General features: G+C 38.3%; 1 protein-coding gene across 2 annotated transcripts in view; it reads right to left on the bottom strand.

Annotated features, from left to right (window-relative positions):
• Nucleotides 1–14,148, bottom strand: part of SNX27 (sorting nexin 27) — a 71,577-nt gene that overhangs the window by 14,671 nt on the left and 42,758 nt on the right. For both annotated transcript variants that reach the window (XM_043576327.1, XM_043576328.1), the window contains exons 3-7: nucleotides 11,794–11,986; nucleotides 9,916–9,980; nucleotides 7,704–7,808; nucleotides 3,993–4,071; nucleotides 2,254–2,417 (exon numbers count right to left, since the gene is read on the bottom strand). In XM_043576327.1, the coding sequence (XP_043432262.1) occupies nucleotides 2,254–2,417; nucleotides 3,993–4,071; nucleotides 7,704–7,808; nucleotides 9,916–9,980; nucleotides 11,794–11,986 (606 nt within the window). The remainder of the gene's footprint in view (nucleotides 1–2,253; nucleotides 2,418–3,992; nucleotides 4,072–7,703; nucleotides 7,809–9,915; nucleotides 9,981–11,793; nucleotides 11,987–14,148) is intronic.

Genomic DNA, 14,148 nt, shown 5'->3' with positions numbered 1-14,148 from the left:
CTAAGGAGAGAATGAAATAAGGGAGAATGACAACGTTATAGTGCTTTAAGCATGAAGTGAAACAAGACTGTAAACTAGGGCGGTAGCAACTGGAAGAGAGGAAGTAATAAATCTGAGACCCCATGCGGACAAAAGTCCCCAACAGGACTTGATACAGGCACGAAGGTACCTAGATATAATACGCTAATTCTAAACTACTCCTGGCTCAGCTATACGAAACGTGCATCCCCTTCCCAACTTCACTCTACCCCAAGAAAAGCTTTTAAAATCCAATAGAAGGGAAAACTCATCTTTGGAAGAAAAAAAAAAAGGAAGGAAAAGAACAAACACAATCATTTGTCCAGGGCACTCGGAATCTAACCTCAGTGTTTTACTACAAGGACAACTTTTGCAGGCACCAGGCAGGGACCCGCTTGAATCTTTACCAGAAGGCTGCTTATTTCCTTAAGGTAGAAATCTATCCCTAAATTTAAGGGAAACTATTTGCATAACACAGTGAGTTCAGGGTGCCTGGTGGCTCAGTCAGTTGAGCGTCTGACTCTATTTGGCTAAGGTCATGATCCTGGGGGTTGTGGGATCATGCTCCGTGTCAGGCTCTGTGCTGAGCATGGAGCCTGCTTAGGGTTCTCTCCCTCTCCCCCCGCACCCCACCCCTCTCCCCTGTTCCCATTCTCTCTCTCAAATAAAAAATAAAAAATAAAAATAAAATAACACAGTGAGTTTAGAGTTAAAGTCAAAAGACTAGTTCAACTTCTACCTCTGTCACCTATGCTTGAGTATGGGTATGGGTATGGTATGTAGCGGGAATGGGGGAGGAAACGTATCTAGAGTCTCATCTTCTATACTAGGAAATCAAGAGATACTGCTTGATTAAAAAATCAAGTAGGAGCAATATAATCAAGTTATAACAGAGAAATGGAAGTAAATATAAAACAAAACCAACAATAACAAACAAAAGCTAAAGGAGGTGAAAATGGTTGCCTAAGGGAGGGGGAGATGAAGACAAACAGGGTAACTAGTATTTTTCACAATAACCTATGTAGAACTATTTGATGCTTTAAACTTTATGTATGTATAATTTTGATGAAAAAAAAATTTTTTAACAAACCTGGTTACTTTTTAAAAACGGTGTTTTTTTTTTTTTTTTTTTTCAACATTTATTTATTTTTGGGACAGAGAGAGACAGAGCATGAACGGGGGAGGGGCAGAGAGAGAGGGAGACACAGAATCGGAAGCAGGCTCCAGGCTCCGAGCCATCAGCCCAGAGCCTGACGCGGGGCTCGAACTCACGGACCGTGAGATCGTGACCTGGCTGAAGTCGGACGCTTAACCGACTGCGCCACCCAGGCGCCCCAAAACGGTGTTTTTTTTAACGTTTATTTTTTGAGAGTCAGAGAAAGACAGAGCATGAGTGGGGGAAGGGCAGAGACAGAGGGAGACACAGAACCCGAAGCAGGCTGCAGGCTCTGAGCTGTCAGCACAGAGCCCAACATGTGGCTCAAACTCACAAACCATGAGATCATGATCTGAGCCGAAGTCAGATGCCGACTGAACCACCCAGGGGCCCCTTGATGAAAAGTTTTTTGAAAGGCATATAGCCATATGCTAATTTCCTGTTGTTTAAAAAAACAGTAATAAATTTATTCTTTTTAAAAAAATTTTTTTATGTTTTACTTTATTTTGGGAGGGGAGGGGCAGAGAGAGAGAGAGAGAGACAGAGAGAGACAGAGAGAGAGAGACAGAAAGAGACAGAGAGAGGGAGAGAGAATGTGAAGCAGGCTCCAGGCTCTGAGCTGCCAGCACAGAGCCCAACGCAGGGCTCAAACTCACGAACACTGAGATCATGACCTGAGTCGAAGTCGGAGGCCCAACCGACTGAACCACCCAGGTGCCCCAGTAATAAATTTATTCTTAAATCCAGCACATCTTTACTTCTTAAATTTATTTATCTTTTGTTAAATGGGTTAGAATATTTTATTTGATTCTTTTTTATTTTTTAAAGATTTTATTTTTTAAGTAATCTCTACACACAATGTGGGGCTTGAACTCACAATCCCAAGATCAAGAGTCACATGCTATACTATAGACTGAGCCAACCAGGCACCCCGGGATAGAACATTTTAAAAATGTAACTTAACTAAGATCCAGGAGGCAAAGCAGCTTGTCCAAGGATTCACATTGAATTGGCAAATAACTCACTACATACAAGCATAAAAAGCAATCAGGCCTTTCCAGGAAGATCAATTCACCCACCTGATGAAAAAAGTAGGTAACAGCAAGGTCATTGTCATTTAAGAGGATTTCTTCTTCTGTCGTAAAAAGCCACTTTCGAATGGTCAGGCAGGTGCCTGGCACAGCTGATGTGTAATTCTGGACGTAGAGTTTATGAGGAAATTCATTAGGTGCCAGCTTACGTACTGAAGAAAAGACCAAAAAAATAAATAAATAAATAAGGAAGAAAGCTAGAAGATTAAAGATATATAAAGAATTTCCCTAGCATAAACTGTGTAAAGCAGACTAAGAATGGCAGGCTATCCTTAACCAGAACATCAGGTTAGATCCATCAAGCAGCCTGATATGGGACCACAAAATAACCATTTCTCTACAAAAATGTATCCCTTCTAACTATGACTATGGCCAGTTGAGTCTTAAACTGACTGAAATCTATCACCTGTATGACACATCCTTCAGTTAACATGCAGACTGGGCAGACAGCATCTATTCCAAAGTCAATTAAAATATCTTATCTATTATCTGGTAAGTTACAGTGATGTCCACTGAACATCTTTAAAGCAAGCCTCTCCTCTTACCCAGCTATAGAGCAGAGTCTCTCATGTGGCAATTCCCTTGTTTGTTAAGAGCTGAAAGGCTCTCCCCAATCCCCATCCCCAACTCTAAGACATTCATCAAAGTGAAAAATGTCTTCTGAGTAACGTCTCTTCCCCTTCCTAACAATGCACAGGCAGGATAAAACACTATCACATTTAATTTCTATATTGCTTTTCTTAAGAAAGGCTCAGAGTTTTTTCTTCTTTTGATGCTTACTTGACTTTGTAACACTGCAAAAAACAGATTTAATATTTCCCATTTTATTTCTTAACTAAAGCTTAGAAAAAAAGGATAAGATTAGAATCCAAGTGCCCGGTTCCCTAGCAATCCTTTGTAACATTTATATCTGCCTAGTTAGACCATAGGGAGTTGGGAAGATGGAAAACAATAAAAAGATGGCTGCTTCACGGAGAATCAACCTTGTTTTATCTTGACCAGGGATGGCAAGGTCTGATCAATCAATATTATCTATCGTTTCTGGCCTTAGCCCCATGTATATGTGATGTGGAAAAGACCCATAAACTATAGGAAATCTATGTCATTCATAGCAAGCACTCAGACTTCCTCCCTTTTGTGATCTCAATGCAACCAATGTGGCCACCATCTCTAGCTTTTATAAAATAACATATGAGAAACTTCCTGCCAACATGCAATAAAATTTCCTAGAAAGAGAATGTATATTTATATGGAAACTTAAATATATGCATCAACGCAAAGACTTTTAAGTAATGTATCTTTTTCTGACTCCTGAAAATAAAAAGCTATTCTTAACTATCTACAAAAAGCATAAAGTACACCAAAATAAGTTGTGGCTAGATAGAACACCCCTCTTTTTGGCTATTTCATTGGAATATATTACTTTTGAACCCCTGATTTAAAATAAGTTCATGAAGTATCTGTTTCAGTGCTAGGTATAAGTAAGTTATACTTACAAAAGAGGAAAAAGGATCATCAGTGATCAGATACCTTTCTGACTTGGGCGTAATAAGATTTGCCTGGTCTGCTTGTGGGAGACAGTCCTAATGAGTGTGATCTCCCTTGCCTTCAAGCTCTTCTTCTCTAAGCAAATAGTTTCAGTCTGACGGCTTCCGGGAGCTTCAGTCTGATAGTATTAGAATAAAATACTCACAAACAAAACTCAGTATTAGCCGACTGACACTTACCAAAGGAATGATTGATCACTTCAAATAAGGCAAAGTAATTCACCGTTGTACTGTCCATGCCAACCTTTGCTGCAATAGCCTATAGGGTAAACAGGATAGATTGGTTTCAGGGTAACTAAATCAGACAAGCTATGGGAAAAGACAGGTATGTGCATGTGCAGGGGGGAGAAGGGAGGAGTTTTGCCATCTCAGCTTCACATGAACTAAATTCATGGTCTATACCTTTTCTTTTTGTATGTATGTGTGCACACACTCATGCATACATATGTGTGACATAAAAGGGGGAAAATACCTATATTTGACCGAAATAGATATAATCTCTAAATATGAGTTTCCATGTCCAATTCAAGCTAATAAGCTATCCTTAAATATCATCTTCTTTCTCTGAAATATGATTTCATCCCACAAAAGTCTTTTTTAACAGCACTTACAAGTAATGTGCTTTACAAGAACAGACCTTAAGAAGAAAATAAATTCTTAAATATCCAGTCTCATACATATAACCTACATTTATATTGATTTATTTGTTTGTTTATTTACTTATTTTCATTCAACCTACATTTCATACAGGCTGTTAACATGCAAAATCTTTATCTTTGTTTCTTGAGCCAAAAAGAGTTTGTCAATTTTGTTCATGCTTCACAAATTGTTCTTATTTATTTTTTGGATGATCCATGCCTCAGGCTGAGGATCTCCATTTCCTAAGAATTACTATCATCGATATCCACATGAAAACAGCAAAATGTTGTGACAACAGAGACATATTAAACAAGTATCAGTCCTCCTCTCTAGGAGCTAATATGACAAAAAGCAATTGAAAGACTCCATGTACAAATAAAACTAAAATTACAAATATCAACAAAACTCAAAAAACACAAAATAGTACCACAATTTCTTTTCAAGATCAATCCCAATATAAATAAGGTATTAATTGAACAAAATACAATTGTGGAATGTCAGTGGCTCAGTAGACCAAGTATAATTATACCATTCTCATTCTCATCCCCAATGACACTATCAACGTTCTAAGTTACCATTCTTTACTGCAGTGAATGGAAACTGAAATGCTCTCTGGGGTTGGAAAATGGTTTATAGCTACAAGTCTCAGTAAGCGGATGAGGAGAAAAGTGCTGCTCCTCACCAAAAGGCCTTGCTAGAGACAATTTGGGGGCGAGAGGGAGAAACAAAGAATACAAAACAAAAACATCAGCAACTTGTAAAATTAACATTTTCCTTGCAATCACTTCACCCTTGTATAATTTCAGAAATACCTTGAATTCTGCACATACCCTTTGCCATGCATGGTATACAGTACATGAGTAAATGTATGGGGAACACATTTTTGTTTGCTACAAAGGAACAATAAACATTAATATCCAGAAACCTGTTAGTCTCCCTGAAAATCTTGATCACATCAGGATTAAGGACAAAAAGGCCTAGGCCTAAAAGCAATGATTATATCTAGCACCCAGATCATGATCTTTAAATGTAATTTCTCACTGAAAGAAACCAGGACTCCTTGAGGGAAGTGGCTGATTATAGATTTAGGATAGGAAATACACAAAGATGAGGCCAGAACACCTTGTTGTACCAAAAAGCAAGGATGCTATCATAAACAAGTAAGTTGCATCAGAAGAATACAGGAGCAGATATGAAGGAGCTTCCACTGGCCAGAGATGAAACAATCTGAGCATCAAAGATGATACACATGATTGATTAAATAATACTGAGTGTCTAAAACCCACAAATACTAAAATAAAATAAAAATAACATAAAATAAAAGTAAAATAAAATAAAATAAAATAAAAATATCTCATTGGATATCATTGGAATCACCAACATCACACTCCAATGCCAACATTACACTCTGAAAACTGGCAATTAAAAAAATTAAATATTTATCCTCTCTTTCCTACAAACTATATTTTAGGATAACTACATACATAGCCTTAGTTGGTAAGGAAAAGTTCTGTATAGAAAAATTCTACCTAACAAATATGAAGAAATGACAGAATTAATGAAATTACAGGTTAAGGCAACAATCATCAGTGTATACACTCATCTGATTACAGGCCAATGGGGAATTTTACAATAGAGAGCCCAGGTTATCACCATCTAAATAAATGCACCGATTAATCTCAGTATCACTAAAAATGGGACAACCAGACAGATACTGTGTACCTCCTGAAAGCAATAGGAAAGATGTATCTCACCAGTTAGGAAGTATTCTTATAAAAAAGCTGAACCTACTCGAGCTCTCTAGACAAAACTTCCATTCATGCAGAATGTAAGGAGATGGACATATTAAATGACACACATAAAAATAAATAGATAAATTCAGAATGTGGGACACTGCAGAACACAGACCCAATTTCTGCAACAAACTAATAACATCTAAATAAAAAGGTGGGGAAGGGAAGGGAAGCTGCTTATATTCAAACAAACATAAAAACTGGGGTGACTGGGCGGCTTAGTCAGCTAAACGTCCAACTTCGACTCAGGTCATGCATGATCTCATGGCTCGTGGCTTCGAGCCCCACACTGGGCTCTCTGCTGTCAGCACGGAGCCTGGAGCCTGCTCCAGATCCTCTGTCTCCCTCTCTCTCTGTCCCTCCCCTGCTCGTGTTCTCTCTCTCTCTCAAAAATAAACATTAAAAACAAAGATAAAAAACAAACCTTGTTTAGATCCAGATTTTAACAAACAATAAAAAATCATTTTAGACAGCTGGAAATATTGGACTATGGATTTGTTATTAGTTAATGCCAAGGAAATACTGTTAACTTTTTAGGTCTGATAATGGCTTTTGTGTTTATGTAAAAAGAATGCCTTTATTTTTTAGAAATTTATACTGAAATCTATATAGGCCCAATAAAATGGAATTTGCTTTAACATATTTAAACAGGGGCACCTGGGTCGCTCAGTCAGGTAAGCATCCTGACTCTTGATTTCAGCTCAGGTCATGATCGTGGGTTTGTGGGTTCAAGCCCTGCACTGGGCTCCGTGCTGACAGTGCAGAGCCTGCTTGGGATTCTCTCTCTACCCCTCTCTCTTTGCCCCTCCCCCACTTGTGCATGCTAGCTCTCTCTAAATAAACATTAAAAAAAAATAAAACATTTAAACAAAGGAAAAGAAAAAAAAGATACACGTATAATGCAAATGTGGCAAAATCTTGATGGTTATTAAATATGAATGATGCATAAATGGAGGTCCACTGTACTGTTCTGTTTATATTAAAGTTTTCTACAATTAAAAAGAAGCAGGGCTGGGGCACCTGAGTGTCTCAGTTAGTTAAGCATCTAACTCTTGACTTAGGCTCAGGTCATGATGATCTCACAGTTCATGAGTTTGAGCCCTGTGTGAGGCTCTGTGTTGAGAGCGTCGAGTTCTAGAGATTCTCTCTCTGCCCTTCCCCCACTGGCACTATCTCTCAAAATAAATAAATAAACTTAAAAAAAAAAAAAAAGAAAAGAAAGGGGGGGGCGCTAATTACAACCACTACGACCCAGGATACATACTGTACTTTTCTTTAAAGGAGGGCAAAGTACTTTCACATTAATAACAATATCAATAGTAGTAGCTCACATTTAATAAATTTATTATGTGCCAGATAGCCCAAGCACTTTATTAACTCATTTCATTAACTCATTTCATCCATCCTCCTTAGCTTCATACCATCCAATGTTGAGTCTACTTGTTCAAGTTTAATTTACCTGATACACTTGGTCTGTGGTACTGTTCTTTTTAACCCTGACTGTAACTGTTGTTCCATCTGGTAATGCTACTCTCAGTTCTACGTCGGACACACCATTGTAGTTCTGTGGGAAAAGACACAGAGACATAATTTGTAACTCAGCATATCCTCACTCTCCTTATAACATGCTGACTAAGCAACAATCTAAACATGTGATAGAAAGTTAAGTTCCAACGAAAAGGGGAAAAAGACACCTTAAAGTCAATACATTTTACAAGTCAGAAACCTGACTTCAGGCTGCAGCAAAAGTTAACCTTTAAGATGAACAGGGAGGAAAGAAACATGTTAAAGCCAGTGTGTCCACATTTCAAAATGGAAAACTTGTGTGAGGCAGCCTAGGTCAAATACAGATGACATTTTTGGCCTACTTCCAAACATTCAGAACTCACCATTGAGAAAAGAAAACAACTGGAAGCAGTAGTTTTGACAAAAATTTTCTGGTTTTAAATGGTTAGGCATGCTAGATTGGCTCAAGTAGTATAAGTTCCTCCCTGAACTTAGAAGGAATCATGACACCTCTGACAGGAAAAATGGATGAAAGGCAGGAATCTGAGTTAACGTGATGCCTAGGTTTCTTCGAAAGAGTAAACAATTCTTATCCCTTAATTCAGAAGATACTTCTTTCTTATTGCTTTTATGATCAATACATTCCTCTAGCTTGTAAGTTTGATTAGAGAGAAACTATTGAGGAGCAAGTCCATCTTCGTTTATCACTTGAAAAATGGTGCTATCTATTGTCTAAAACCATCCTAAGCATTAATTATAAGCACTTGTCTGCAAGAAATTTATAACCTAGTTGAGAAAATAAGACATACACATATAAAATAACTAGTAGATAACGCACTATTTATTTTTTTTATTTTTATTTAAAAAAAATTTTTTTTTTCAACGTTTATTTATTTTTGGGACAGAGAGAGACAGAGCATGAACGGGGGAGGGGCAGAGAGAGAGGGAGACACAGAATCGGAAACAGGCTCCAGGCTCTGAGCCATCATCAGCCCAGAGCCCGACGCGGGGCTTGAACTCCCGGACCTCGAGATCGTGACCTGGCTGAAGTCGGACGCTTAACCGACTGCGCCACCCAGGCGCCCCGATAACGCACTATTTAATATAGCAGCATTACATCTTCATTCTTCTATTCAATTAGTATTTATTAAGCACCTCTAATATGCTTGACATTATTGTAAGGCACTGGGAATACAAAGATGGCCAAGATTTAGCTCTTGGTCCAGAGCTCTAATGTATAATACCATGGTGACCAGAGTTAACAATACTATAATGTATACTTGAAATTTGCCAGGAGGGTAGATTTTAAGTGCTCTCACCACACACAGGACAGAGAGAGAGAGAGAGAGAGAGAGAGAGAAAGAAAGGAAGGAAGGAAGGAAGAAAGAAAAGGAAGGAAGGAAGGAAGGAAGGAAGGAAGGAAGGAAGAAAGAAAGAAAGAAAGAAAATGGTAACTATGAGGTAATGGATAGGTTCGTTAGCTTGACTGTTGTGATCTTTCACAATGTATATGTACATCAAATCATCAAGTTGTACACCTCAAATATAGATGATTCTTATTTGTCAATTCTAACTCAATAAGGCTAGAAAAAAAGACTTAGCTCTTACCTACCGGTAGTTCACACTGTAGTGAACTAAAAATATAAAGTAATAATTTGATTATATGTACACAAAATGGGAGAATAGGATAGCAACAAGGTGATGATTGAGTGGTCTGACTGCAAAGGATCCTAAACCAAAGACTTGAGGGGCACCTGAGTGGCTCAGTCAGTTGAGCGTCCAACTTCAGCTCAGGTCATGATCTCATGGTTTATGAGTTTGAGTCCTGCATCAGGCTCTGTGCTGACAGTGCAGAGCCCACTTTGGATTCTCTGTCTCCCTCTCTCCCTCTGCCCCTCCCCAATCACGCACGCTCTCCAAAAAAAAAAAAAAAAAAAGATAAAGATAAAGAAAAACCAAGGACTTGAGTATCAGGGAAGGCTATGCAAAGAGAAAGTGAACCTAGCGCTAGGTCTTAAAAGATAAGCAGGATACATAAGAAAGGCAACTTGAAAAAAAACAGTCATTGGGGGAATTTACAGCAATTCAACCTATAATTGACATCTTTATCCCCCGCCCCCAAGGAGCCAAGGGGTGAACAGTCACTGTGGGGAGTATTTACCTACCTCATCTGATTCTGATAGGAATTCCTGCATGATGTCACTCTCACCAATGACACGTATTGAGCATACTGTAGAAAACAAAAATTGAATCTGGTGTGAGACCCAAAAATGGAGACTTTAAAGTCAACAATGTATCAAGGTTTAAGTATAAATCATCAGTAGCAGGCAATGCTGAGGTGGTCATTCCTGATGTATAACACATTAAGGCACAACAAACATTCATATAAATATGAACCACAACAGAGGAAAATTAGGATGTTCAAAGATGTAGCTTGCTAAAAACATTATACATAGCCAAAGGAAGTCATTCAAAATAACACTTCAGTAAATCTAACTTTGCAGTCTCATGTGAACGAAGACCAAGCCAGACAACAGAGCTAGGGTAAGGTCAATCAGGAATAAAGCAAACACAAAACTGAAATACAGAAGGAAAAATGTATACTTGGTCTACCTAGGAACGAGGCCAGTCAGAGAACCATAAGCAGTTAAAAACACTTGGGTAGGTAATTAAGTATTAAGCTCAGCGCATCTTCTCACCTCGCTGACCTAAGCTTCAAAACAACAACCTTTAAAAGGAAGGAAGGAAGGAAGGAAGGAAGGAAGGAAGGAAAGTAGCTAATTGTCTAAATCTAAGAAAGTTAATTTCCTGACACTCTCATGAGGATAATGAGTTATACTGATAACTTCACTTCATTTTATTAAAAAAATTTATACCCTTTTTATTTCCCAAGGGCTGTGTTTAGAGGCCATTCCATGTTAGAAAAAAGCTAAAAACAGATGAGGAAGTCTCACTACCTTCTACAGGGGAAACAGTTTTTCTTCAGGGATAAGGCTCTCCACTAAAATTTTAAAAAATTCAACTAGGTCAATTAGTTCTTACACAAGGACACAGAATTAATAAATATCACATAAGACTATTTTTCTATTAAATTAGTATTTTAAAGAGAAGCCTGTTGCACAACTGGCAAATTATATAACTCTATAATGTAGCGAAGCAAGGTCTCTTCTCTGAGCCACAAAATGAACTATCTTATTCCGGAGATCTGGGTCATTTCTCCTTGACTTTCCGATAACCAAATGTTTCAGCATCCACATCCACAAACTCCTGATGTACTATTTGGAAGTCCTGAGATAACAAGTAAAGTTTCAATACTTCCACCTATAACCTGCTTAGATCAAGGGGACTTTAGATATCTACAACTCGGCAAACCTATCCATGGACAACTGTAAGAGGAAAATGGACTTTTCAAGTAGGATATGCCAGTGAACTAAGAGTCATTTCAAAAAAAAATGTTTTAGGGGCGCCTGGGTGGTGCAGTCGGTTGAGCGTCTGACTTCAGCCAGGTCACGATCTCGCGGTCCGTGAGTTCGAGCCCCGCGTCGGGCTCTGGGTTGATGGCTCAGAGCCTGGAGCCTGTTTCCGATTCTGTGTCTCCCTCTCTCTCTCTCTGCCCCTCCCCTGTTCATGCTCTGTCTCTCTCTGTCCCAAAAATAAATAAACGTTGAAAAAAAAATTAAAAAAAAAAATGTTTTAAATACAGCCCACTTAGTTGCCAAATCAATTCAGCATGTTGATGAGTAGGTCTGTACGTGTTTGCTGGCAAATAACATAACCCAATAAAGGTCCCTAATTCATCAAAAACTAATTATGCATTTTTCTGTTTTTAAGTGCTCACCAAGTCAATAACATAGGCTATTAATACTTGTATTGGACATTTCAGTTTTGGCTTCAAAGCTCACATCATTCAACACCAATGGTCATAAATTTGATTTACTTTCACTATTCAGTTTCAGGAAACTTAGCCATGCGGTTTAGGAGTTGCAACACATACCTAGAATCCAAGTCTACTTAAGGTAGTAGCATTTAATAGGCCAACTTACCTTTTTCTAGATATTCTTCCAACCCCCGACGTCGGGCATCTAATTGCTGTTCTGATAAAGAGAATGGCCACTTCCCTGGAAGTCGGGGAAATGTAAAGTTGGCAAACTCTCTCTTCAGGTTCTGGTGTAGGATAGCAAACTCCCGGTACCGCTTAGAACACAGCTGCCTCCCTGCCATATAAACATTGTATACCTGGTGAGGGGGAAGAACAAAAAAAAACAAACAAAAAAAAAAAACAAAAAAAAAAACAAAAAACAAAAAAACAAAAAAAGCCTACTTACTACCAATTAAATCACAGAATCATCTAAAGTCAAGCTCAGGCTGATACTGGTGAGGTATATTCTGCTATGCACTTAACAGAGAACATGTTCAAGGTCACTGTCAAGTAAGGCTTACTTTCAATAAGCATGCCAGAAATGATGTGGACAACAGAGTACTACTCTTTTCAAGTGGCCCATAATCTAATTTTTGCTATTAAAATTACCTCCAACACAGTGTTTTAAATATCTTCAAAGACAATTTTCAGCTTTTAAGGGTGGATCTTTATTTTTAGAAAGTTAAAAGTCATTCAAAGCCAATGGTAAATCTAGTGACTGAATAAGCAAGCAAATTTGGAGAGAGATGGATGTACAAAGCGAAGGTGGATTATAAAGCATTGTGACTGATATTTGTGTGTGGTCCAAACTTCTAAAGGAATGTCTAAAAATGATGTAACAGTGGCATTTTGTTAGTGAAAGGTTTCTGTGGCAAAAACTCCTTTCCTGAAGTCAGGTATCCTTAGTTTTGCTCTTCCTTAAAATCGGGTTAACAAAAAGTGGAATAAACGTATTCTAAGGACCATCTTGTAATAACAAAGAGTTAATAATCCTCATGAAGAAACGGTTAGAGATTTTTGTTTATTGTTCATAGATGCCTGTCAAACTTTTAGAACAGGGTGTGGAACATAGCAGGGAGTCAGTAAGTATTTGATGAAGAAATTAATGCATATATGTGAAGTTTCTGAGTATGCACCCACATAAAGGAAAGTCTTGAATATGTACCCTCATAAAGTGAAGGAATGTGTAATCCAAAAACATCTAATAATCCAAGTTACCCTGTATTCTCAGAACATATCAAATTAGGCAGAGATGGGAAAAAAGGCCCCAAATCACATTTACTGGTTTTGCAAAAATCATTCTGAATTTTAAATGTGCACAAAACAGATCATCTACACATGGAATCAAGAGTTAATCACTGAGAATGTGTGGGCCAAAGCCTTCCCTTAAAGCTCAAAAAGAATCTTTACCATGCTTCTGTGATTTAGGAAGTATGAGTTAAATGCAAAAATAAAATAATTTACTCATTCAAGACTCCTCTCCCATAACTCTCCAACTATGATTTCCTCCCCCAATTAAAGGCAAAATCTCTAATCACTATGAAACAGTCTCCAGGGATGTGTATGATCCTAATCAATGAGCTTTCTTCCTATGATTATCACTCAAAGTTGTGACTGTCTGTGACGAAGCACATATATTACCAAAGTATTCCCATCACTTCCTCCTGAAGTACAAATGCATAAGAAAACAAGAGTCCCGTTACACAATACCACCTGTTCTCTTTGGAGCAGGCAGTCTTTAAATTTTTTTTTTATGTTTATTTTTGAGAGAGAGGGAGAGAGAGAGAGAGAGAACATGGGGGGAGGGGCAGAGAGAGAGAGAGAGACAGAGACAGAGACAGAGACAGAGAGATGGAAACACAAACTCTGAACAGTCTCCAGGCTCTGAGCTGTCAACACAGAGCCTGACACGGGGCTCAAACTCACAAACCATGAGATCATGCCTTGAGCCGAAGTTGGACGCTCACCCAACTGAGCCACCCAGGCACCCCTGGAGCAGGCAGTCTTAAGAAGTCTTATTCAGTTTGGTCTTATATACTTCCATCTCAAACTAAACTATCCAAATTTCTCACTAATATCACCATTCCTTTGCTTAAAAAGCAAGTCCACAATACTATAGGTGATATATATCAGCCTGAATTCCTCATACAATGAAGAAAGGAGGGGAGGTAAAACTAGTTAGTGACACTGCCGGCTCAAAGATCTGCCCCCAAGTCTCTTTCCAAGGAAGAGTACAGTAGGTCCTTGATAATGCACATGAAGACTATGACTGCATTTCCTCAAAGGTGACCACTTAAGTGATCTCCAGTCCAGTAAAATATTTCCTAGGGTAGAAAGAACCCTAGAGCTTGAGAAGCCTTTGTGATAGTTTCAAAAAGAAATCTGAAAAGTTGATTCAACTGTCATAGCCTCTCACCTACCTCCCTACCAATCTCTATTTAAATGTGGCATCACAGGAAACAGAAATATAAACAGAATG

Source organism: Prionailurus bengalensis, chromosome C1 (assembly GCF_016509475.1).
Source record: "Prionailurus bengalensis isolate Pbe53 chromosome C1, Fcat_Pben_1.1_paternal_pri, whole genome shotgun sequence".
Lineage (NCBI taxonomy): Eukaryota > Metazoa > Chordata > Mammalia > Carnivora > Felidae > Prionailurus > Prionailurus bengalensis.
The sequence above is the reverse complement of the archived record's forward strand: the minus strand, read 5'-3'. Positions and strand labels throughout refer to the sequence as shown.